The sequence below is a fragment of the Thermobia domestica genome, chromosome 5 (genome assembly GCF_964235325.1).
Source record: "Thermobia domestica chromosome 5, izTheDome1.hap1.1, whole genome shotgun sequence".
Taxonomy (NCBI): Eukaryota; Metazoa; Arthropoda; class Insecta; order Zygentoma; family Lepismatidae; genus Thermobia; species Thermobia domestica.
The window spans coordinates 198,483,555-198,509,885 of record NC_137458.1 but is presented as its reverse complement, the minus strand read 5'-3'; the positions used below and the strand labels follow the sequence as shown (position 1 = coordinate 198,509,885).

The 26,331-nt window shown below is 37.6% G+C and overlaps 1 protein-coding gene across 1 annotated transcript; it reads right to left on the bottom strand.

The window, feature by feature from the left end:
• Nucleotides 1-22,258: 22,258 nt before the first annotated feature.
• LOC145685357 (uncharacterized) lies at nucleotides 22,259-23,176 on the bottom strand. The gene has a single exon (XM_081757743.1). The coding sequence runs from the start codon at nucleotides 23,174-23,176 to the stop codon at nucleotides 22,259-22,261; it is 918 nt and encodes a 305-aa protein (XP_081613869.1).
• Between the last annotated feature and the right edge of the window lie 3,155 nt (nucleotides 23,177-26,331).

Genomic DNA, 26,331 nt, shown 5'->3' with positions numbered 1-26,331 from the left:
TTTTTTTTCATCCTTCTAATAATTCCTTTCTTTTCTCTTCGGAACAGCGAAACAATTTCAGATTGTCAAAACTCTGAACTCCTATGTTTTCTCCCTTCAGAGTTTGCAGTCTCGCTGAATTTCGAGTTAGAGATACCACTTTGTAAGGTCCGACGTAGGTATGCATAAACCTAGCGAATACCTTTTTTGGTATCGACGACACATGGTGAGTTTTCACCATCACCAAAGAACCTTCTGTGACGATGTCTTGCTGTTTCCGCACTCTTTCTTTCTTTCTTCGGTTCTGCTGCCGGAATAGAAACTACAAATTTCTTGTCTTCCTTTACTTGCACCGTCTCTTTGGGCCAAATGAAGTTTTCTTTGAAGCTCTTGGATGCTGAATACGATAAGAAACGCTCTGCTGGAGTACATCCGAGAGCATCACACCAAGAGTGATTGCACAAATCTTGGGCTGCTTTTAGAAAATTACTCCATTTGGACTGGTTCTCACTACAATTGAGAATCCTTCCAGATGGCATGTAGTTTTCTACAATCCCCGAATTTCGGAAGCTGCCAAAACATTGAATTTTGAATTTGGAAGGTTGGTATCAAAATCGAACGAGGTTGTTACCAAATTGGAATTTTGACTACTCGCTAACCGATCTTGTTCTTTCTGGGGAGTTGAGGAATCCACATCGCAGTCCACACTCTCCCCTAATGAGGGCTGCGGTATGCATTTCCCAAACTATTCCCATTCGTTTCCGGTGGCTGAGCCATCGTAGGCACGAATGTCGTATATTGCGGAGGCCATCCAGTGGACATCGCCATGTTCACTCCTGGGGAAGAAGTGGACGTGGGAGCCGCCACTCCCCCTCCAGGAAGTAAATTCGGCGCGTATCCCGGATAGGCTTGCGCTCCTGCTGAGGTCATCGCGTTTGGCGCGCATGTCTGAGATGTACCCCGCGGATACCCGTAACTCATCGCCGCTGGATAGTAGCGTTGGTTGTACCCATACGGAGCATTTCGATTTCCATTACCATCTCTTACCCAATTCGGTCTTCCTTGATTGGGCCAAGGTCTTCGAGACCGAAAGTTCCTTCTTCGACCCCTGCTTCCGAAAAATCGGTCATCTCCTTTGCCATTGGAATTTCCTTTCTTCCTCTTGCCTTCGTCTTCCTCCGTCTGAGACGAAGTATCTTTGGTGGTTTGTTTTCCTGACTTTTCGGTCTTTTTGACGACTTTCGCCTGACGCACCTGAAAGCGTCTAAACTTCTTGTCCGTGACCGGTTCACTCGGCTCCGGATGTCCCTCTATCTCGGCTATTTTGACCATAAGGTGCTGAATGTTTTTCGGCTCAACAGCCCTCAACAACTTGGCATCACCAGCTGGTAAACAATCCAAGACTATCTCAATAAGCTCGGTTTCATCCGGGTGTTGTGCCACCGCATAATATTCCGCTACAATTTTCCATGCAAAGTCCGTCAATCGGTTGTACTTCGCTCGATCATACTTCATTCCCTGAATGAACTTCTTTTGCAACCTTTCCATCCTTGCCGAAAAATAGTGTTCCCGGAACAGACGCACAAAATCCGCATAACTATTAATGTCTTGACATACAGTCTGAAACCACGTCTTGGCCCCAGCTGTTAAGCAACAAGGTACCAAGGTTAGACGTTCGTGTTCTGATGCCGAAATTACCTTAAAAGTTTGTTCCAAATTTTCTAAAAATGATCTCGCCAAACCGTATTCACCAGAAAATGTAGGTAAGTGATTTAATTCAGAAAGTCTTAAATTTAGAGTTCGCTTACCAAAGCCTTCCTCGCTTTTACTGGGGTTCACGGGAGAATTGTGGCCAACGACGGGGCTCTTTGCACCCGAGTGATTTTGACCGAAAATAGAATAGTGTTGGTAATTTTGTCCAGAAGTTAAGTTGTCTGGCATTGATACCACCGCGTGACCACACATTCCCTCCTGAACTCCAGCACACGAAGGAGTCGCGTCTGCTGCATTACTAGAGGACACCACATGGTTCAACCGACAACTAGTATTGGAAAATCCTGACACCTGAGGTGGAACTAACAATGGATTCGACCTCCTGGACGACGCCTGGTAACCTATTGTCTCAACACAGGACGTATGTGACTTGTTTAAGTTCAACGTACGTGAAGATAATTCAAAGGGAAGGACATTTGTGAAGTGAATGTTGGTCGGCTGACAGACAGAGACAGTCACCGTGGGAATAGTACGAGTCTCCCCAACTGAAGAGACCGGTACCTCCACTTGGATGTCTGACTCGGTCCCGTCAGACTCGATTCCATCACCGACAACAAAGTCTCGCGCTCGTTTACGTCCACACCGTTTATCTTTTCTTTGGTTTTGTTTCTCTTCCAACGTCTGAATCCTGGCTTCAAGTGCCTGACACGACCTTTGGGTACTTAGTTCAAGATGTGAGAACTCCTTAGTCAAGTCATCACATCGTCGATTCTGCGCCTCAACCGATAACCGGAGACCTTCCTCAACGGCATCTACCCGCGCGTCTATTTTATTCTGATAGTTCCCAACAGAGGTATATAAATCGCGAACTTCCGACCTAACAGCCTCTACGTCTTCGTTTACACGAGCCACTTTCTCATTAATCGTTTGCAACAATTCAAATTTGACATTGTCCAATTTCTGATTCACTGCCTGAAAGTTACTATTAATATCCTGGAATTTACTATCTACTTTTTCGAATTTTTCATTCATATTCTGAAAATTATTGTCCACCTTTTCAAATTTTTCGTTTAACGTCAAAGTTAAAGTTTGACTAAATCGTTCCATCATGGCTGCAAAGTCAGTTAATTGCACACTTGAACCGGAAGCTACGTTTCCTCGACTTCCTTCCTCCTTGTCAGAATCGTTCGGGCTACCCCGCGTTACACGTTCACCTTCCTCACTCTCGGTTTCCGATGATTTCGGAAGTGGCAACACTGTCACCTGTTTCGCCAGGCAAGGCTTACATAGCCACGGCTCACTACTCTTGTCTAATTCCTGCACTTGTTCCTCTGACAAACCATAACATTGGGCATGTACCCATCTAAAGCAACTGTCACAATAAACACTGAACCCTGCAATTTCGTCACTACAGCATATATATTCGTTCGGATGACGAGATTCGTTACTCGATCTGCTACCCACAGACATTTTCACTTTCATTAAGTTTGTTTCCCACAACATCACGCACATACAGATCCAGAAGTGACCATGATTCATTCAATGCAGCGATTGTCAATGATCCCCATTACAAATACTCTGCTGTGATTGTTTGTTTTCCTTAGCGCTCGCGTAGGATTGAAACAACAGAAATCCTGGCTGGGTCGCCATTTTAACTATAAAAAAATTAAATAAATAAATAAAGTAAATAAAATGAATGTTGTAATTAACTATTTGTGTTTTTGTATGATGTTCCCTTTCCTTGAGATTTCATGCTATGTTGAATGTATCACTGACTAGTGACACCGAACCTACTGGGCCCGTATGGGCTCGTCATCAACAGTCACTGATACACTCACCAAGCCAATCATCTACGGAAAAATAGAACTCAAATCTGGCCCGAAATATAAAGCTTCCAAACTCTCTTCCATCTCGACTCACAGTCCGATATTCAGGCCTGCAGTTCATCATCCACATCCCATCCGGAAATAGGTTGTGAACCACGACCACAGACACAGGACACCGACCTACGAGTGGAGCTGGCAATGAGCACAATGAAGATCTTAATGTTGTCTGTAAAAGCCCTATCTGAATAAAAATAAAAAAAAAATATCTTGAAACAGAATTTTGTAACTTAAAAAAAATCCAAACTGAGATTTTGATAGAAACTGATAAAATGAGAAATTTTCTACAGATTCGGTTGTTTCCAACTCGGTCACACTAAGGAAAGTCTCTTCCCTGAATTTCACAGCTATTTCATTTCCCCAGTAAACTTATTCTGTACGTACTGCTCTTTGTTTTGATCATGCTTCGCATGCATACCAAAAACATCAACTACATATTTCTATCACTTCTTAAAATTACAAGATAATTAGATTTTGTATTCGAAAAGAAAGATGTTTTCACGGCTAGTAAGTTTTATTCTTTAAAATATTCATGAATGTAGTGTTGGACAAAATATTCGATAACAGGAAAATCTTTACATTAAACTGACATACCCATCTAGGAAATATGATCGATTTCTATATCTTTCAGAGCCAAAACATTCTTTACTTTTGCTGATATTCCCAAAATATTCATATTCCTTTAACATTCATTCAATATTCTTGACTTTCAGAACGTTGACATTGTATCGTCACGCAAAAACAAATAAAAGGACACAATATAAATACAATACCCTACTGAAAATAATACTTCACTGCCTACATGTTGTGGTTAGCTAATTTCACTTTCTTTCTATATTCTTTGGTGCTTATACTTCTCTGTGCATAGAGATTGTGGCCGGCGTAGAGGATTTACGCTCTTCGCGACCTCTCTTGCAGCTCGGACCCACTAAACGATCTAGCACAGGTAAACATTCACTTACATATTGACATACTTAAACCTAAATCCCTATTCTAACTATACTAACTTAACCTAAACAAGAATATATATATATAAAAAAAATCACACATATATTTCATAAAGCACCATCCTTATTTTGCATTTATATTTTGTTTTGTTTCGCTACCACATTCATACCGAAGACGCAGTGGTTACTTGCATTGGTGTCGCTCTGAATATATTGAGTTTCTTAAAAAAAAGAAGAAAAAGGTATTTACTAGTAATTATAAAAAAACTGAAATTTCTAAACTTGATGGGTATCAGATTTAAAATATTACGAAGGTTTAGCCTATTGCCGAAAGTTTTCAGTTACCGGTACGCAAAATTCATGTACCCTTGCACTTAACTGTAGCCGTGAATCTGACACTTACTTACAAAGATCAACGTTTAGAATCATTTTGTTTCAAAACCAAAGAAAACATGCCAAAATAAATAAGACTTAATTTCGAGCAGTGTTACCGAAAATGAATAATTTCAAGATTTTTGGGGAATCTAAAACATCTTTTCTTTTTCACTGGGGGAAAATGTGTGTGGTACACACATTTTCTTGAGGTTACGACAATCGCACTGTGCTGAGATTCTAGCTTCCTTTTCCCCCCCCCCCCATCGAATGAAAGCACGGTGTCACATTGCCCGAATCTGCATGTGTGCGGCGTTGAGGGAAACTTTACGCACTTAACACTTCATGTTATGGATTTTACACATACACCAGAAAATATAATCACACATATCTGTTTTCGAGCCAAGGAAATGTTAAAGATGCCAAATACCTGGAGTGAGTTTCACTTTCACTGGTTCTTACTTACTTGAATCTGCTTCTTAAACAGCGACTGAACTGATATAATAACAAAAAGGTTTCCTGACGACTTTCTCCACTTGAGTTTCCTGGGAAACTCTTAAATTGTGGTCTCAAAACAGTTTCGGATACCAACTCCTGCAGCACCTATCCGGAAAAGCCATCGAGCGTCGCTCTTCTTCCTCGATGCCTGCACAACGACTCAATGTTTCCTCTCCGTCACCGTCTCCTCTGGATTCTCCTATGTTCTCTGGCTGACCGAGAACGTAAAATTTGCCAAGGAGCTCATTCCGTAACACTAGGCATCTACCATGCTAGTATCCCTTATGCAATACGAAATCACTTCACTGTTAGAATCTTACTGGTTTAATAATTTTGTTGAAAACACCAAACACAGCACGTTTATCTCTGCTGACAACTACTAATACTCGCCAAAACGAAGAATTTATCACAGTTTAACGTAACCACAAATTATTCCACAATTTCTGCAGACGCTAAACACTGCACGTCTGTCTCCTGAAATGGCTGACGCCGTAAGACAAAGAATTACATGAAGATGATCCCTAATTGGAAGATAATCGTGACGTAACTATCGGATGATAGGCTTCTGTGCGAAGATCAAAGAAAACCGAAATCTCAGCCGCAGCTGTGATTGTGGATTATCCAATCAAATAATTTACTTCGAAACAAAGAGATGCACCAAGAAGAAATTATGGCTGACTTTCTTAATTTGGAATTTTGAAGAAGATTTTACGAAATAAAATTTTTAGCTTTCTTGTGAAGATTCCCTATGCCGAAATATGAATAAAAATAAACTGAAAACCATTGAAAAAGCTGGAATATACACTTATTTGTCTAAAATAATGATATATTCTTGGATAAATACGTAAAATATACAACCTATAATTAATAATCATGTAATCTTCATATAATATCCATTGAAACGATTTATTTTACTAAAATTACACAAAATCTTCGACCTACGGTTTTCCTACTATAAAATAAAAGTTTCTCTTACATTCTAAATAAAATTTTAAAATTTCCCTGCCAATATACAAGGTGCTCAAAAGCACCGGGCCATGTTACGTTATGCTGAGCATAAGGTAACATCTTGATGAATACCAGACCATAGCTCGTGCCCTCAACTGGCTTGATCAGGAGCAATGTATTTATTTAGTGGCCTGTCTTGAAAACTCGGCCCTTGATTGGTTTTTATGTCGTAAGGACGCTATTCAACAATTACAGTTTCGGGAATTGAAGCAAATGATTTCTCAAGCTTTTCCTAATGATTTGTATAAAGGTCAGCTTGAACAAAAGTAAAAGAGAAAACGACTCCCTCCTCGTTTTCCCCCTGATAACTTCGCGTATACTTTAATACGGGACTGGAGAATTGTAAGACCTGAAATTGGAGAGAGAGAGAGTTGTTACGTCTTCTATATAAGGCGTTGCCTTCGAATTATTTCCAGGCCTTAGTCTTAAAGGAAGTATCAACCATAGATCAAGCTATTCATGTGTTGCGTTTATTGTATTTAGCGGACATTTATACTGAATCTCATCGGGAAATGAAGAGAAAATGTAGAGAATTAAGGCCACATCATGTAAAACCTTATATGGGTGTTACAAACAATTCGTTTGTTAAAAGAATGTGAACGTATAAGCGTGAAATCGGGAGAGATGGTAGGCCAATTGAAGTGAAAAGAGCTCGAACAAAATTGTGTGATCACAGATTGCCCACGATTCTAATTCGAATTTTTAATAGAAATGTAGATGCATTATTAGACACTGGTTCGCAAATCTCTGTTTTGGCTGAAGAAATGATTCCTCAAAATTTTCCAATTGCTAAGCGAATGCGTGCCACAATTCGTTTGCGCACCTTAGGGGATAAGTTAACCACTCCCAGTGGCTCGGTTAAGTTTCCAAGTTGGAACCTATGGTCGAAGATCGCGTCGTTTATGGCTAAACGTAGCGTTAGTTAAACAGTCTCAATTAGACAAGAAAATGGTTCTAGGTATAGATTTTATTCAGCGTTACACGTACGGTATATGGTTACAGTCTATAATTATAAACGGCAATCAAAGACAGCCAAACATGAAGTTTCATGTTCAGTATTTGCCAAGCCGTAAGGAACAAACAGTATTAAATCTGTCACATGTTCAGTTTTACAACAAAAATGGTAATCCTCAGACAATCCATCAGATAATTAGTTATCCTATAGTTGGAGATTATTATGTGGAACCGAATGACGTTTTACATCGATCTTACTCATGTTTAATACCACCCACTATTTTTGTGGAAGAGAATGGGTTTGCTAAACTGCCTGTATTCAATTTGAGTAAACGGGATGTGATTATACCTGACTCTCAAATCGTAGGACATTTAGAGAAATATGTTCCTACACCAGAGGTAAGAGTGAACACGGTTAAGGCAAGCTCACTCTCCGCTGAGAAAGTTGAAGAATCGAAATCTAAACAACACGATATTGGCAAGGAAATTGACATTTCCCCTGAAGATCGAATCGCAAATCGAGAAGACGGACTTTGTATAAATGCAATGAAAATTGACGCGACTGATGTAATCAAGGCTCAGAAAGAAGACGAATATTTTGGTAGAATACGCGAATTAGTAAAAGCTGATCCTACTAATAATGAGGCTCGTCCTTATGTATTAGTAGACGAGGTGTTATATCGTAAAACCAATAACGATTTAAAACAATGTGTTCCACGTTGTATGATCCTTGAAGTTTTATATGCTATCCATACATCATGTCTAGAAGGCGGACATCTTGGAGAGAGCAAAGTGTTTTCTCGTGTCAATGAGCGATTTTATTGGCCTCCGATGGGAACTTATATCAGAAATTTGATCAGAACTTGCCGAGAATGTCAAGAACGCAGGGACTCAACCACTAAACCATTAGGGTTGCATGCACCAATCAAACCAATAGCTCCTTTTCATACTTTAACTTTGGAAGTGTTTGGCCCACTGCCCTCCTCTAATGGTTATAAATACGTCATCACCGCTGTCGATATGTTTTCAAACTATGTAGTGGCACGACCTTTAAAAACCATAACAGCAAAGAATGTTGCAAAGTTTTTATTAGAGGATATTATTTGTTATTTTGGTCCACCCCGCCATATATTGTCAGACCTTGGTTCTGAATTTCACGCTCAAGTAACTAGCGAAATTATGGCTGTGTAAGTATACATCAAAAGTTTAGTATTATCATCCTAGAACAAATTCACGAATCGAGAAATATGAACATACTTTGGCAAACTATTTGAAGAAATATGTGTCTACTTCTCCAAAAGATTGGTCTCTATTTGTTAGAACTGCTTGTTACGCTCACAATACTGCTAGACACGAACACCATCCTTTTTCTCCTTTTGAATTGGTGTTTGGTAGAAAGGCTGTATTAGGTATCGAACTCGAGACACCATGTCGAACCCCGTATGGGAAACTCGTGAAAAAGAATCTTAGTCGTATAAGAAAACTAGCTCAAAAGACCTTAATTAGTCAGCAGTAAAAACAAAAAGCCAAAATTGATAGGCATAGGAGAGCCCATACGTAAAAAGAAAATGATTTAGTCTTCATTAGAAATTTGGCAACTAAGCCGGGGTTTTTACCTAAATGTAAACGAGGAAGATCAGCCAAAGAAAGTTAATGTTGAATGAATGAAGTTATATTATCCAAGTTCTCTAGTTCCAAATCTGATAGATTTTGTTCGATCATCCCACACTGCATAGTCAAATTAAAAATATGTCAATTTAATAAGTTATCGCGATAGGCGTAGGAACTTCTAACGTGAAATTCAATGATAATGCAGGCTTTCTGAAAGAAATATTATATTAATAATAAATAAATAAATAAACAAGTAAATGGGTACCCAATCAATTAAGTAAATATATTTATATGTATAGAAGGAATAAATAGAGAAAAGAGTAGTTTAGAGTACAAGATTGTTTTTAAATCCATATATGGTCGGAAACCCTGCTACAAAGAATAAAAAGAAAAAGAGAACAAGATGAAAATATATACAACTAAGGAAATAAATTGATTTCCTTAAGTAGGTATACATTCCTGGTGTAGACTAGCAAACCAAAAACAGACAGACAAAACAAAAAACACCAAGTGAAAAAGAAAAGAGAGAAGTGGATAGAGAAATGAAAAATAAAAAAGTTTTATTTATTCGTTAAAAGTAAAACTTCCGTTAGAAGGATTGAAAATCGTATTAATGAGAGAGAACAAGAGAGAATAAGAATTAAGAATAGGATACGCCTTCGTATTTTATAGGTCCAGATAGGCTTTTGCCTTCGCAGCCTCCGCTAAGCTTGGTGAACCATTGCCCTATTGGCAAGACGGAATAAAACACCTCATGAACATTTTCGAATTAGGTATGCAGTTCTAAGAGCATGTAACAAACTAGAGTTAATTATGAGTACATATTACAAAAAATGGTACATATTAAGAGTTTTTTATCCCGTGTATTGGAAATTATCTTTACTCGTGAGCAAGGTCGTGTGTAAATGAAGTTGATAGACTACTTAAATTGCATGAATTGCTAAGGTTCAAGCAGGTTTACGTGCCCTTTTTAAAGCTCCCTTGGAGCTCCATAATGTGGAATGTAGTCAACTCAAGTTAAAATCAATCGACAAAGAGCATAAAATCGTGGAGAACAATGATTTTATAATAATAAAGGCCGTGGTATAAGAGGTCAGTATAATAAGAAGCTAGCCGTGAAAGACAGTGGAAGATATCGTGAATAACCGTAAATAATAGTGGAAGACAGATTAGCAATGAGGATAGAACTTAAAATGCAGGACCTGTAGATAATACTCAAAAATAAGCCAGCTTTGGTAATTATTTTCTTTTATCCTATTCATTGTAGTTCTTTATTTTATTTTCCTACCTTTGGCTGTTTGCTGTAATGAAGCAGTGAGAACGTAGAAGTTGTCATTTGAAAACAAAAACAAAGACAAGAAAAGAACACGAGCGACAATAATCTTAATTTTGTATAATCATGTTTTGCTTCCTTTTACAGCTAATGCCTCTATTAATTGTCATTGGTCGTAAGTAATTACGTCTTGTTTTGTTTGTATTAATGCAATGCAACATTATAGTATATTCTATATGTATTATAGTTACATACATTATTGCATTACAAATATTGTAGATGGATGAAAATTCACAATACACCGTTTGCGTGAGCACTATAGGTAGCCCCGAAATACCTGTGTACCCCCCTTTATTTTTTGGATTGGCATGAATATAGGCATAGTACTCTGTTACGAAGCCAGGACTCCTTCTTCCCCCTTTACTTTTTTTCATTTCCGGTCTATTTCCAGCCTGATCCTGCAACGTTCTGTACCTTTTTCAAAGGTCTCTCTCCAAACAAGTATATGTTTTGTTATGTATTTCATATTATTAAATAAAATATTGTTATATACTTCATATTTGTTAAATTAAATATTGTTCCTTTTCTCAACGATCTTACTTCATAACTATTATCTGCTATTATGTAATAATGTTCTCTTGCATAGTTTCTGCATTCCGGAAGTAAGTTATCTACTTCGTTATTCAACTAACTGTTATCAGCACACACTCTTAGCTCTACTATTGGAATTAGGTCAAGTTGAATAGCAGCAGCCTTACTCTAAAAGTTTTCATGCAATACTAATAATACTAATACTACTACTAATAATAATAACAATGATAAAATACATATAAATTGTACTGTCATCTAAGTTAAATAATAATACTAATGAGAATATATAAGCTATTCACTTTTCGGTTTCCCCGTGTAAATTACCATAGATCCCCACTTACTTAAATTCGTTACGTTCAATTGAAGAATGTACATGTTACATAACAATTGCCTTCATTACTCCTCCTATAAGAATTATTGTATATAACAAGTATTACTTCCTATAACAAGTATTACTTGAATACCTTCTTCTAATACCACTACTTCCATTGCGACCACTTGCATAGCTTCCTGTGCGTATTTCTTGTGCGCTCAATATTGGATACGCTCCCTCCTTATACTAGTAAGACTTTCTAATCGTTGTAACTACCATTTACTATTGCAAAGAGTTTTATTTTTCTTTACTCTAAATACTTTTTTCTTTTAATTTTGTTTCCTTCCTATAAGTTCAATTTTTCTTTTTTTACTACTTGATATATCTATATAATTTTTATCAACATTGCGTTAGGAAATTCTGCTTATACTATGGTGTATCATATCAGTCTTTTAGTTAAATGGAGAAGTTATTTAGTTATTTAAAACTTTTAATTGAAAATGGTATATTATAAACTAATCGTGTTTTTTCTATTTTCATGGATCTAATTGACTTCTGAGTGCGAGTTCTGTTCCTTGAAAAATGGAAGAATGCCTAAGAAGAGTAAAATTTGGAACCGCCCCCCCCCCCTCTTTGGAAATAATTTGGAAATCCTTACTGTACTTTGGACATCAGACTACAACTTCAGGAAGAATTTATCCTTAATTGTGTATAGTGGTGTATTTCAGTGGCGTATTTCATTCAAAACGTGGCATTATATTCAAGTGTTAGAGTATTATACTATGTCAGAATATAGTTTCTACTTACCACTGGACACTTTTCCCATGGTAATCCATAGGTAGGATGCTGAAGTAAATCACGCCAACGCGATTATAATATTTCCAAAATGATTTAAATCTCTAACTAGCCGTAGTATTAAACACACTTTTATATTTAGTAAGAATTGTTGTACTTGCATTTAATATGCATTTCTTACTTAAACAACACTCACATAAACACCTACATTACGATCACTTCGCGACTCTCAAGAATAAGAGTAACTACGATGTGCATGTCAATCCGCGAATTACCAACGTTTGACTACGTGGTCACAAGCTTTGCATAATACAAAATATCCGGCATCCGCCCATCAGCAGTATTAAGAGACCAAAAAGAATTAAGACACCTATTACTTTCCTTATATGATGTATGGTGTCATCCTTAGAACATTAACTCGAATAAGGACTATCCAACCCGACGCTTTATTTATGAATTATGAAAACTCAATAACACTCACAATTAAGCCCCTGATTCTTGTGGGTTCCAACAGTAAAAACAAAAAGGAATATAGCATTACTTCTTATTCAGTTGGAAATTTTGTAAACGTTTTCCTAGCTGAATTGGCACACGCTTCATGTCTATGCAAATTATAGCCAGTCAACAGGAAATGCCTGCGGTTTCACCTAATCTAAGATTGCGAATAATCGCCTGTGGCAATATACTTTAATGCCAGCGAGAAATTAATAAAATGTGAATGATTAAAATTCTCTAATTGGCTAAATTCGGTATACCTGATAACACGCCCACGACCAGGCGGAAGTAAGAACCACTAGGTATGGAAGTTCCAAATCAAACTAAGTATTGGTTCGATTCTCCGAAATCCCTGACTAATAAACAACAAGGGATCCTTTTCTTCCTCGCTCCTTTTGAATACACCTGTAAACTTTTAAAACGCACAAAAGAGGAGAAAGGAAAAAGAGGAAATCACCCCTTTTTTTTGGGTTCAAAATGAGAGCACTCATAACGAAACAGGGTTCCAATATTATAGTTACACCGACATGTAGACTCAAGGCGGCGGCAATGTTAAACTTCTATTCTTGTTGCTTTTGTCATGCCAGAAATGATATAACATACAACGGAATAGTAAATTAAAATTTAAAAATTGTAGTATTAAAAACCTGCAAAATTCAAGTGACAATAGCCACCTTGATTCTTCATGATAAGTCAATAATAATAAATCATCCCCTCTTGGATAACTCAAATCTGTATGTAATAAATTCTAACTATAAAAAATTGACTTCTAAACCACATAAATTGTTATTATTCCTTATTATTCACATTCACTTGGGGTGACTAAATTGTAAATATTCACTCATCCTTGCAAGCAACAAAACAAGGTTGAATTGCTATGTAATCTATCATTTATAAAAAAGGACTATTTTGCTCTTCAAATTGTTAATATCATTCAAATTGCTAATGCATCGATCTCTTAAACATCAATCTCTAACCAATTGTTGATTATTAGTCAATCACTTCATAAGCATGATATTGATATTAAAATCTGTGAAATATAATGGAATAATGCACTGATTGTGCTCCTGAGTATACAATATTCGTTACTAATTATAACAATATTAATTGTTCCTTATTGTGTATTGTTCAATTCTAATGGGACCCTATTTCGTTGAATATGAAATGGTACACATCTCGCTAGGTTATAAGCATTTAACATACGTAACCGTATATCAGTACTTATTCCTAATAAGTTTCAGACTCAACCAATAGTGACTCAACTGTACTAACAGAACTGAGTTCGAATCTAAGATAGTATTTTGAACATTATAAATTTATCGTTAGAATGATAAACCGAACAGTTCTTTGTTATTGTCAAGTAGTCTAGTTTACTATATGTCGTTATTTTGCTCTATGCCCTCTCCATGCACAAAACAATTCAATGTGGATGTTTGTCGATTCAATGTTTTATGCTCGAATCTGTTGTAATGAATTTTGGAAGGAATGAGACCTGTTAACTATACTGAACTTCCAGGGCATTAATAGATTGTTATAATGTTAACCTTTTGCTAATGTAGCATGATTCAAAATATTATTGACTTTCAACCTTAATGTAGTATTTCAGTTACGTAACTTCTTGCAAAGATTGCATGTTCAACCTATTATTAACCTTTCAACTTCAATGTGGTAATTCATTTAAGTAACTTTTGCAAATGTAGCATGTTCGTAATATTATTGCCTTTTTAACTTTAATGTAGTAATTCATTCACATACTTCTTGTAAATGTAGCATGTTCAAATTATTATCAACTCTTCGTCATTCATGTAACATTTCATTCACGTAATTCCTTGCAGTTGTAGCATGTTCAAAAAGTTGTTGACCTTTAACTTTAATATCGTACTTCTTTAACTCAATAAGCTACATGTTATAAGTTATATGTTATACCAATTGGGATGCTTATTAACTCGATGTTACTCATAATCACGTGTCCTTTCATTTAGTTCTGTAATGGAACAGAGACACCATCCTCGTTAGTTGTAAAGTTCTCTGCATTGTTGTTAAGAAAAGGTGAAATACGACTATGTTGACAACAGGCCCATAAGTATGTGCATGACCTATAATATTCTTCGCTTTGCAAAAACTTATTTTATTCGATATAATTTCTTCTACGAGGGCCACTCGAAAAGTAAGTTACCCATGTTCCGGCTCTAACGCTTGCTTCTTGGTAATTTTCGAGGTCGAAAATTATGAAGCAGTGGGAATGTGACGCTGAATCCAAAAATATGGTTACATTGCTCTTTATTGAAGGAATTGAAAAGATCATTTTGAATTAATATGCATTTTAAAAGACATTTTTCTCTTTTGACTTGCCACAAGCTAGTAACAGAGAAAGGAAATACGTAAAATTTTCTGAAGGTGACTGATGTTGCTTTTGTTGTGCAATTTTGTGGGAAGTTTACTTGTCGAAGGTTACTCATAGTCATCATACAGGATACATAATCATGATTTTGACAACGTGACACCGCATTAATATGCGGAAATTGGTTAAATAGTTAGAAATCTATAGATAAGTCTAGAAATCATGCTATTGAATTCTTCCGGCTGTGACAGTACACGTGTGTACATGTGTGTCACGCCACGTATCTTGGGTGCGGCAGTCTCTAAGAGCCAATCAGAATGCAAAAGAGCAATACGTTTCCATATTTGTGGAGATGATAAAACGGATGTACTGACTGATATGACGTTTGGGTGTGTCCCTCGTAAAATAATAAAAAGGGACCTCAAGGTCTCAATGATTGATTCGGATTCGGACACTCAGAGACACAGAGATTCGGAGATACGTAGCTTCGAGATCGAGCATTTCGGGACGTCGATTATCAAGTTGCTAAGTGTTAGAAGACTTCTAATACAAGGTATGTAAGAGTACTTGTTGCATTACTAACTTCAATTTAATAGATGTCATGCAGTACTATAAAATGATTTGTCAGCCTATCGTAAAATTTTCAAGATTGAGAACTGAAGTCGCATATTCGTATTTCATCTTCCATTTCGTCTAACTTAAATATTTGAATATCTAGTCTGTTAATCAAGATATATTAATGTACCTAACTGTCTATGAACTATAATAATTAAATGTTGTTGTATAGTACAATTCTGGTTATGTAATAAACTTAACTAATTAGATGTTATGTTGTCATTCCCCTAGATTAAACCACATTTTTCCCATGAAAATCATGGTGTAAGTTGATTATATCTTTGTGACATCCGCTACAGAATTAGCGTGAGCAGATCTCTACATTATGGTGGAATAAACGAGCTAAGTAAAGAGAAAGAGATCTGCACATCGTCACAATACGTTGGAGAAGGTATTCACAATGCCAATAGTAAAACACATTATTTTGTCTTGCTCGTTCACGAGAACATGCTGAATAAAAAAAAGTAAGTTATTATCTGTCCTATACTTAGGTTAATTGTATTTTTAAGCATTTAATAATGATTGAGCCTCAGTGTTGTTTTCAAGAAGGAATAATTTTGAAGAATTATTCTCGCGAGGTATTTGTTTCTACTACAACCGTGCATGCATAGTATACGATTTATTGATGTATTTACGTGTACAGCAGGGTGCGAATTACCGGGGGATGAGGGGATTTTCCCCCTCAATCACATTTTGTCCCCGCCCCAAAGAAGTCAGCTGAAGTATCCCCCACCGGGGATGCTCGCTTTCCCCCCGAAAGTATGCTTAGTATAACGCCAAATTTCACTGATTTTTGACATTTCTTGTGAGTTTAATCTTCTACCTTTATTTCGAAATGAGCCATGTAAACTATTGAGTTTTGGTCATTTCTGATTTCCCCATTATTTTCAACGTTCTTTAGTTGAACTATATTATTATGACTATGGTTACTTGCAACCGTACCTTCGTACTCTTCAGTTCGTTATCGTTTCTGAATTTCAATGTACTAATTGCGTATAACAAAGTCACATATGGATTAATAAATGTTCTTAGCGGTTGGCCAAGAAGAAGTAAACAAATAGCTTCTTCCACCATGCTTGGTGAAGTTCAGACATGTCATATTCATCCTCTACATTGTATCGATTATCATCTTATTTTAATTCTTGTTATATTTCATTTCCCAGTGTATTCTTTGTTAGCACATGGTCTTCATTCCCTTGTAGTTTGTGTGTATGCAACTCAAAATTTGCATTTAAGTTGTGGAAATTAGCATAAGAATCACCGTCTTTTACAGTTTACGGAAATGAACTTTTGAAACTATGCTCAAAATCTGAAATATAGGTATTCTCTCGTAACTACGAGGCGTGTTTTTTAAGTAAGGTCCGTGTTGTTGTAGACTATAGTAGTTCGCGCGCATACCCCAAAGAGCGTGTGCGTCGTGTATCGGGATGCCTCGGGAACAACTGTGCTCAGTTTCAGCTCTGTAGCTGTCCTGTACTGTTGTGTTCTGTGATTTCACAATGTTTAAGACTATCAAGTCACCCGCCGCGTGTGAGGTTCTCTCAGTGATACGGTTTTTGTCAGCAAGAAACATGTCTGCTGCAGAAATTCATCGACAGATTTGCGAAGTGTACGGTGATACTGTTATGAGTGCAAGCAAAGTGCGTAAGTGGGTACGAGAATTCAAAAATGGCTGTGATAACGTCGATGATGAGGACCGCTCCGGTCGCCCTTCTTCGATTACAGACGATTTGGTGGCTTCAGTTCAAGCGAGGGTTCGTGAGAACAGGCGCTTCACAATAACAGGTCTCGCAAACGAATTTCCTGACGTGTCGAGATCAGTGCTTTACAAAATTATTTCTGAACACCTAAAGTTTAGGAAACTGTGCTCCCGTTGGGTCCCGAAACTCCTATCAGAGGACCACAAAAACCAAAGATTTGAGTGTGCGATGAAGTTCTTGACTCGTTACCACGAAGAAGGTGACGGCTTCTTGAGTCAGATCGTAACCGGAGACGAAACATGGGTTTCGCATATCACGCCCGAATCGAAGCAACAGAGCATGGAATGGAGACACACACACTCGTCTGTAAAGGTGAAGGCCAAACAGACTCTGTCCCAGCGCAAAATCATGGCGTCCGTGTTTTGAGATAGGCATGGTGTTTTGTTGGTCGACTTCATGCAACGAGGAACCACTATCAATGCAGAAACATACTGCCAAACCCTGAGAAAGCTACGCATAACGATTCAAAACAAACGACGCGGCATGCTGACAAAGGTCATTCTCCTTCTCCATGACAATGCAAGACCTCACACTGCAGGTCAGACCCGCGATTTGTTGGACAGTTTTGGCTGGGAAGTTTAGACCACCCACCCTAGAGTCCTGATCTTGCGCCGAACGATTACCATCTGTTCCTCCACCTCAAATACCTCAGTGGCAACCGTTACAATTATGACGACGATGTAAAAATGGCAGTGAACTCTTGGTTATCGGAGCAGGCGGCAAGTTTTTATGAAGAGTGTATTTTGAAATTGGTTGAGAGGTATAAGTGTTTGAACAAACTTAGCAACTATGTCGAAAAATAGAGTAAATCCTTTCGCTGTACAGTTTGCTGTCCACGTCCATAATGTGTGAAAAACTTCAATGTAATGTTTTACTTTATTTGAATAACGTAGCACAGAGTGAATCAACTCATCTGTAACCTAACAGTAAAGTAATTGTACGTGTTGACTTCCTGAGCTCCCTCACGCAATCGATATTTAAAAAAAAGGGGGGGCGAAGAGCGCAGCTTTAGCGTGGAGTAGAACCTCTAGTTCGAAATTTGAATTGAGAGTCTTTAAATATTTGGCCTTTGATTTAACTTTGATGGCAGAAATGGCGACCAGCAACAAGTTTTTTTTTTAAGTATGTCCGGTTTAATTGATAATTTTAATGATTTTCATAATACTGAAATAGGTTCTCTTTTGCAAACTGTGTGTAATGCGAAGTGGAAGGTTTATATGATTGGAAAAATTAACATATGCTTGTGATCATGGCTATTGCTAGTGCCGAATTATTAAGTAAATAAAATATAGGTTTGAGAGCTACAGACATAAGAGAGAGTACAACATTTAAACACGTTCAGTAAGGTTAGGTGTCGTGTGTGCAGGTCAGACAAGAAATCTCTATTTATTACAGATGTCATATTATATATATATATATATATATATATATATATATATATATATATATCGGGTGTTGCAAAATAAGTGTTACAACTCTTGGGAGGTGACTCCTGCCACTAAGACAAGAAAAAAAGTTATCTTCAACTTTTTGCTATCGGACATAGTTTCAGATCTACAAGGTGCCGAAAGCGTGGGAAAATGACTTTCGGACGCCAATAGTTCGGAAACTATCCAACATAAAGAGGGCGGGTAAAAAATTCACTGAAGAAGTCATACCTGCTCTATTGAATTTTGTATGTTTCACAATCCTACCGTGCACGCGCAAGGGATTCCCCAAAGGAACGTAGGGAGTCCCGGATAATTGCCAAACGAAACTTGGTCTAAAAGGATATGAATTGATAGGCTTTCTACCAGGTAACAATAATTCGTTTGTCTTAAGTCGATATCTGGAACAAATACAAGATGGCGGACACATTCATGCCCGTTGTGTGTGGTTGCATAATCGCAAGGTACGGATGCTGGCCAACAGTGACGTTCTGAGTATTAATTGTAGCGAATTTGTACTCAAATGCTCCAGAAAGACATCTGGAGTGTCGGTAGAGTATAACAGATGAAGCAGGGTGATTCACATGTGTGGTAACACTTAACGAAAAATGCCCAGAAATGTACTCATACTCAGTAAACGTGAGTTCAAAGCGTCGGAAATGTAAGGATTAGCGTCAAGAACATGAAAGCCATTGCCAATTCACCAATAATATCCCTTCAAACCGATGCAATATGATGTGCACGTTTGCATACCAATAAGGATGCAACAACTGAGGCCAAGTTCAAATTGTGCAATTGGACTCAGTAAGAAATTGGGTAAACTAACGGAATGTCACTAGTGGGATCGCATGATCGATGTTGAAATGTGGCCAATGTGTGTGTTGTTATCAACATATAGCTAATGAACAAATGTCAACATGTCCCACTACTGCTCTGACATCGTCCTACGTGCGAAAAATAGAAAAGTAACTACTCGGGTCTTGAATCTGAGGCCGTGGGCTCCCAGTAGGATTGGAAACTGCGACCACGCAAGCAAAAGCGTACGCTCTAGCCCTGAGATTCGAAGGAGCCTCACTTTCTCTGTATTCATTACTTTGAGGAGTACCCACTTTATTTTTGCAAGCCCTCTTGTACAGTCTCCCGACATACTTGTGTGTTTTCTTTTCTTACTCCTACTGCACAGTTGTAAACAATCAGAGCTTTAAGACGTTTCTTACTATTTCTCATGTCGTTTTATTTTCCATATGTATGGTGTTCCAGCTATAGTGTTAAATGTGCCAAATCGGTTCAGTTTCGTCTTTATCTTGGCATGTGCACTGTGTGTAAGATACGAATTTCTGGAGGTATTTTCCTATATTTCAAGTACGTCATATGTCTCAGAAGACGTGAGACATGATATAAGTTTGTTATTTTCGCGCTCAATCAGAATTTGAACCATGCATTAAGAGATTTCTTTTCATATGTGTCGACTGTGGGACAATGTCCCAAACGAAGGGGACATTGATACAATCGTGTTCTAGTTACGTTCTACCAAAAGGTGCACCAGATGTAATAGCAGAAAGTACGTTATTTTCCTAGTTTTTGCACGTGAGACGGTGTCCCAGCACTAGTGGGACATGTTGACATTTGTCCATCAGCTACATGTTGATATCAACACACACATTGGCCACATTTCAATATCGATCATGCGATCCCACTAGTGACATTCCGTTAGTTTACCCAGTTTCTTTGTGAGTCCAATTGCACAATTTGAACTTGGCCTCAGTTGTTGCATCCTTATTGGTATGCAACCGTGCACATCATATTGCATTGGTTTGAGGGAATATTATTGGTGAATTGGCAATGGCTTTCATGTTCTTGACGCTAATCCTTACATTTCCGACGCTTTGAACTCACGTTTACTGAGTATGAGTACATTTCTGGTCATTTTTCGTTAAGTGTTTCCACTCATGTGAATCACCCTGCTTCATCTGTTATGCTCTACCGACACTCCAGATGTCTTTCTAGAGCATTTGAGTACAAATTCGCTACAATTAATACTCAGAACGTCACTGTTGGCCAGCATCCGTACCTTGCGATTATGCAACCACACACAACGGGCATGAATGTGTCCGCCATCTTGTATTTGTTCCAGATATCGACTTAAGACAAACGAATTATTGTTACCTGGTAGAAAGCCTATCAATTCACATCTATTTAGACCAAGTTTCATTTGGCAATTATCCGGGACTCCCTACGTTCCTTTGGGGAATCCCTTGCGCGTGCACGGTAGGATTGTGAAACATACAAAATTCAATAGAGCAGGTATGACTTCTTCAGTGAATTTTTTACCCGCCCTCTTTATGTTGGATAGTTTCCGAACTATTGGCGTCCGAAAGTCATTTTCCCACGCTTTCGGCACCTTGTAGATCTGAAACTATGTCCGATAGCAAAAGGATGAAGATAACTTTTTTTCTTGTCTTAGTGGCAGGAGTCACCTCCCAAGAGTTGTAACACTTATTTTGCAACACCCGATATATATATATATATATATATTTGGGGGTAAGGCATTATTGTCTCATTTTGAATTACTGCACCTTCAAACTACGTCTTGTTGGCCTAATCTAATTTGCACACTGGTGTACAGTACATAAGAGTAGATTATTATCTGGAAAGTGTGGTCATACAGTTATTGTGTAAGAAGTGTAAAAAAGATACGCTCTATTTACGAACAAAGAAAACAATATTGGAATGTAAAGCTAACCTACTAAACTTGTTACTTTTAAAATGTTACTTTTCATTAAGATTTTTTTTTTGGTGGTTCCTGCGACATTTTCCAGTGTCATTTTATGTTCTATTTCGAGCTGGTTTTGCTTAAGTGTGCAGAAATTACATTGGTGATTTGTGTGTGTCATCTTGTGCTATAACAAGAGTCCCAATTGATTTTTAACAAATGCAAATTCTCTTGTTATATTCCAGTGCCAGCATAACAACAAAACTATATGCATTATCTGTTACAGTCATAGAAGATAATTATTTACAGTAGATTTGAGATTTTTTTTAAAAAATCACAAAATTTGTCTGCAATGATGATAAAATACGGTACATGACACCTACCTTGTACCCGTACATTTATGCTAAGGATCAGGCCCGTAGCCAGCCTGATTGCTTAGGGCGGGCAATGATGAATACTGAGGGGGCAATGGCAGGGACCTCAAGGAACACAAAAACTCTTTTTCTCTCTAATATTATATATATATATATATATATATATATATATATATATATATATATATATATATATATATATATAGTTTTTGTTCCTTGAGGCGCTTGTCGTTGTCAATGTATATGTTCATTTATTTATTACTTATGGAATCTATAAGAAAGTTGAAACACTTTATTATGCTGCTAAATATTACAGTACCAAATCCACGACTATCAAATATCATCATTAACTTTTTTTTTTTTGTTAAAATGATGGTATATAATGCAATATATATTTTAATACACTAAGTAGTGCTAAAGGTAAAAAATAATAATTTATTTTAGGAAAATTTTTTAACTGCTATCTAAATTGTAGTATTTTGGAACTACAATACTTTTATTACAAGTAGATTATGGAACATTTTTATGTATAAAAATTAAGAAACAACCCTGACATAAGTAAAATAAATATGTTTTTACAGTCCTTATGTAAGTAATTACATCAAAAGGAGTTTACGTGAGCACTTCGCAAATTCAATTACAAGCTGGTCTAGATCTAGTGCACGCAGAATATCTTTGTTGTAAGCCAGGAGAACGAGGTCCGATTTCCTTTCATGTTCCATGGACAGACGTTGAGGTCGAAGGAGAGTTGTCAGATGTGAGAAGCAGTTTTCGATCGTGGACTTAGAAGACAGAATAATTAGAGCAGCTTCTGTAAGCATTTTTAGGCCTGGGAAAGCCTCGCCATATTTTCCAATTTGTTTTGTGAGCTCTTCCAGAGATGATGTCTTGTTGATCAGTCGATTTGCTAGACCTATTTCCTGCTTCAAATTCTGAAGAACTTTGCAATGCAGGTCTTTGTATTTTACATCACACAGGGGTTTCAAATTTTCTTCACTTCTTTTCTCACTCAGTAAGTGGTGAATGGCACCAATCACAGCTGTCCCTGTCTCACAGAATCTGCTCCGAATTTCTTCGACGGAGATATCGAGAACTTCGCAGAATAATCTTTTCAGCTCCTTCTCGCCTTCCTTTCCCTTCTCCAAATTTATGCCTTCCAAATCAACAACCGAATCAGCTAAGCGACTGGAGAGTGTGCATTTGCGTCTCAATGGTAGCTGAATCGAAATGTTTATGGCATATGTGTTCATTGCATCGTGAAGGATATTTTCAAATATTCCTTCGTCTTGCCGGCAAGACCTGAGCTGTTCCTTTACCGATCCTATTAACTTCACAGAGGTATCAATGTCCAAATCTCTTCTTTGTAACAGTGCGTTTGTCGGTTTTAGATATCCAAGAACCCTGAACATGAGATCAGTAAGGAAACAGAAAGTCTTAGTGGAGATCTCATGTAGTAAACCGGTAGCTTCAACTTTCATTGAGGCGTGTTCTTCACGGGAAGTTTGAATTACCATCAGTGCACTTAATATGTGAAACCTGTCGTCATGAATTACAGTCACTGTGTCAAGATGTCCAGTCCAAAGTTGTTCCAACAATCACTTTGAACTCCTTCCTGCATAATCTGCTGCAACGCGTCCTTTTCTGAAAAAGTAATATAGTTGTTGACAAATATCAAAGAACTCTTTCAGTGTTGTATGAATATACAACACAAAACTGGTATACAGAAGAATTTTAAAAACATTTATAATGTGGTATTTCGCAGACCGCCTTTTATAAGGACATACTGTACCTTTCATAGGTACCAACAGCCACTATATGTATTTACTATTCAGAACTAAAACCACTACCTATAATGTCATGTTTCGCAGGGCGCACTATATTTTTCACGGGTTATCAAGAAGTAACAGTATGTATTTATTGTACAGTACTGTGCAATACAGAATAAATAAAACCATTTATCTCTGATAGTTTCGCAAGGGCGCCTTACGGAAAGGGCGCACTGTACCCTGCACGAGTTCTTTACCAACAGTAACAACATGTATTCATTGTACAGAACTGTGCCATAGAGAAGAATAAATAAAACCGTTTATCTTCGATGTGGTTTCGCAAGGGCGCCTTATGGCCTAATATAATAAAATAATTTTTTTTTTAAAAAAAGAACTTGTACCTTTATTTATATAGTAATGTGATGTTTCAGAGGGCGCAACGGGACATGTTCCGGTGGGCCAGCAGGGGCCTGGCTACAGGTCCTGTCCAAAATTCACATAAAAATTCGTTATAAATATCCTTAGCAGGGACATATGGAAAGAAACCTGTGAAAATTGGCGTTCTTGTAGTATAAAAGGTATGCGTTTCTGAAGTCTGGATTGCTGTTTTAGTAAGACAGCGCCTTAGGGGGCACAGCATATGATGTTGAATCTTTATGAAAACTCCACATTTTATTTTGAAAATGAGAGTGAGTGCCAGATTAATGACAAATGTCACACAATTAATACTCCGATGATTCTTGGATGTGCCAATGACTAATGTAAGGCTACAGCCTCTCTTCTAAAAATCACATGAACAATTTACCATAAATATCCTTAGCAGGAACATACCAGAAGAAGCTATCTTTTGGATCAATTAATGTGAAATTTGATGCTGTCCTATTAAGAACGTATGAGGTTTTTAGGGATGCGCACGAGTCGAGTCGAGTCGAGTCGAGTCGAGATTTAAGCTTGTCTCGACTCGTCTCGAGAAAATGTTGTCTCGACTCGAAAATATGTTTCTGTCTCGACTCGACTCGACTCGAATTCGAGTCGAGACAAAATATACGCACACATTAGCTAGACTATTGTGATTACCTACCTAGTTGTCAGTATGTCGACCTTTGGCATGGATAACAACGGCGACGCGTCTTTGGCATGCACGCAATGATCCTTGGTAGGTCGCTGGAGAGAGTTGGCACCACATATGCACACACAGGTCACCGAATCCGGCGAGTTGGGGGCCAGCACATTACTTGGAACTCGCTCCTGTGTTCCTCGGACCACTCCATCACACTCCTGGTCTTGTGACATGATGCATTTGCTTGTCGAAAACTGCCACTACCGTTAGAAAACATGGTAGTCATGAAGGGGTGTACGTAGCCTGCAAGCAGTGTGTGATACGCCTCGGCCGTTATGGTGCCTTGCTCGAGCTCCACTAGACACATGAATGATTACGTGAATGTTCCCCAGATAATAATTAAGCCGCAGCCAGCTTGTCTCCGTCCCGCAGCACAGGTGTCAAGGAGCTGTTCCCTTGGAACACGGCGGATTCGCACACTCCCATCGTCATGATGAAGAATGTATTGGGATTCATCAGATAATGCAACGCTCTGTCACTGTGCCAAGTTCCAGTGGCGATGGTCACGTGTTCATTTCAGTCGTAGTTGCAGATGTCATGGTGTTAACATTAGAACATGAATGGGTCGTCGGCTGCGGAGGCCCATGTTAGGAGTGTTCGGTGCACTGTGTGTTCAGATTAGTGTTGTGAAGGCCTGGGGAAAAACGGAAATTTTGGGTTTAAAAGAAAAACCAATTTTTTACGGTCTTTCCGAGCTTGGAAAAAATGGAAAATTTGGGTAAAATTGAAATTTTCAAATATTTTATTATATTATGCTTTCAAAATTAAAACTATTTTGTATTTACTAGTTTAGAGTTGAAATAATTGAGTACTTATGTTTCTTGAATTAGAATAGGGAAATTTTGTGCAGAACTGAAAGTCAGCACCGTGATAGAATGGAGTTATGGCTACAAAAGAAACTAAATTATAATCCTAGTTAGCTTAATTAGTATAGACGCATTAAAATTATCTTGAGCAATCTTATGAAGTTCCCCCTTGATGGCAGGGAAGTGTTAAAATAACAGGGCCAGAATCATTTTAGTTAATATGTTAAACCAAACATATATTTTATAGAGATATCTTCCTTGTTCTATGTAAAATTTTCGGAAATTTTGAATCCATTAGAAAAATCATTTGTTCGGAAATATTGGCAAAAACAGAAAATATAGTTTAAAAACTATTTCTTGGCCTCATGCTAGTAATCTTACTTGTTGTAACATGTCTGCAGCATATACAGTAGGAAGTCGAAAATCCGAACTAATTAGAACCACAGGTAGTTCGAATTTTCAAATTGTTCGGATTTTCGAAAATGACCTAGAGAATGCCATTTAGGCTTACATATACTGTACGGTATGTTCTTCTATCGATACAGTGGTTATTCAGTACATACAATTATAACCGCTACCAGGTTATAGAAGGATTTTTTGTGGACACTCTGTATATTTCGTAAAGACAGTGATCATTATTTTCGATTTATACTTTATTCTGCAACGCATATAAGTTCTTTCTTCGGTCACAATTGGACAAAGAAGTCTTTCATCGTTTTCTCATATATATATTTAAAACATTGCTTTTAGTGAGAACATTTCAGTTGGTGACGAACCATTTCAGTGTTTCTCCCTGACTCATTATATACACGGTATATATTCTATAGTTATTGGGAACTGAATTAAGTGCTTTCTTTAATCGCTTATGGAAACATTATAATAGATTAGAGAAATACGGGCTGACCAGATGTTCAGCAACCAAAGTGGCACCAACTGCGTTGTTTCGTACTCGTTATCTGTACTTTCTCACGCCAAAG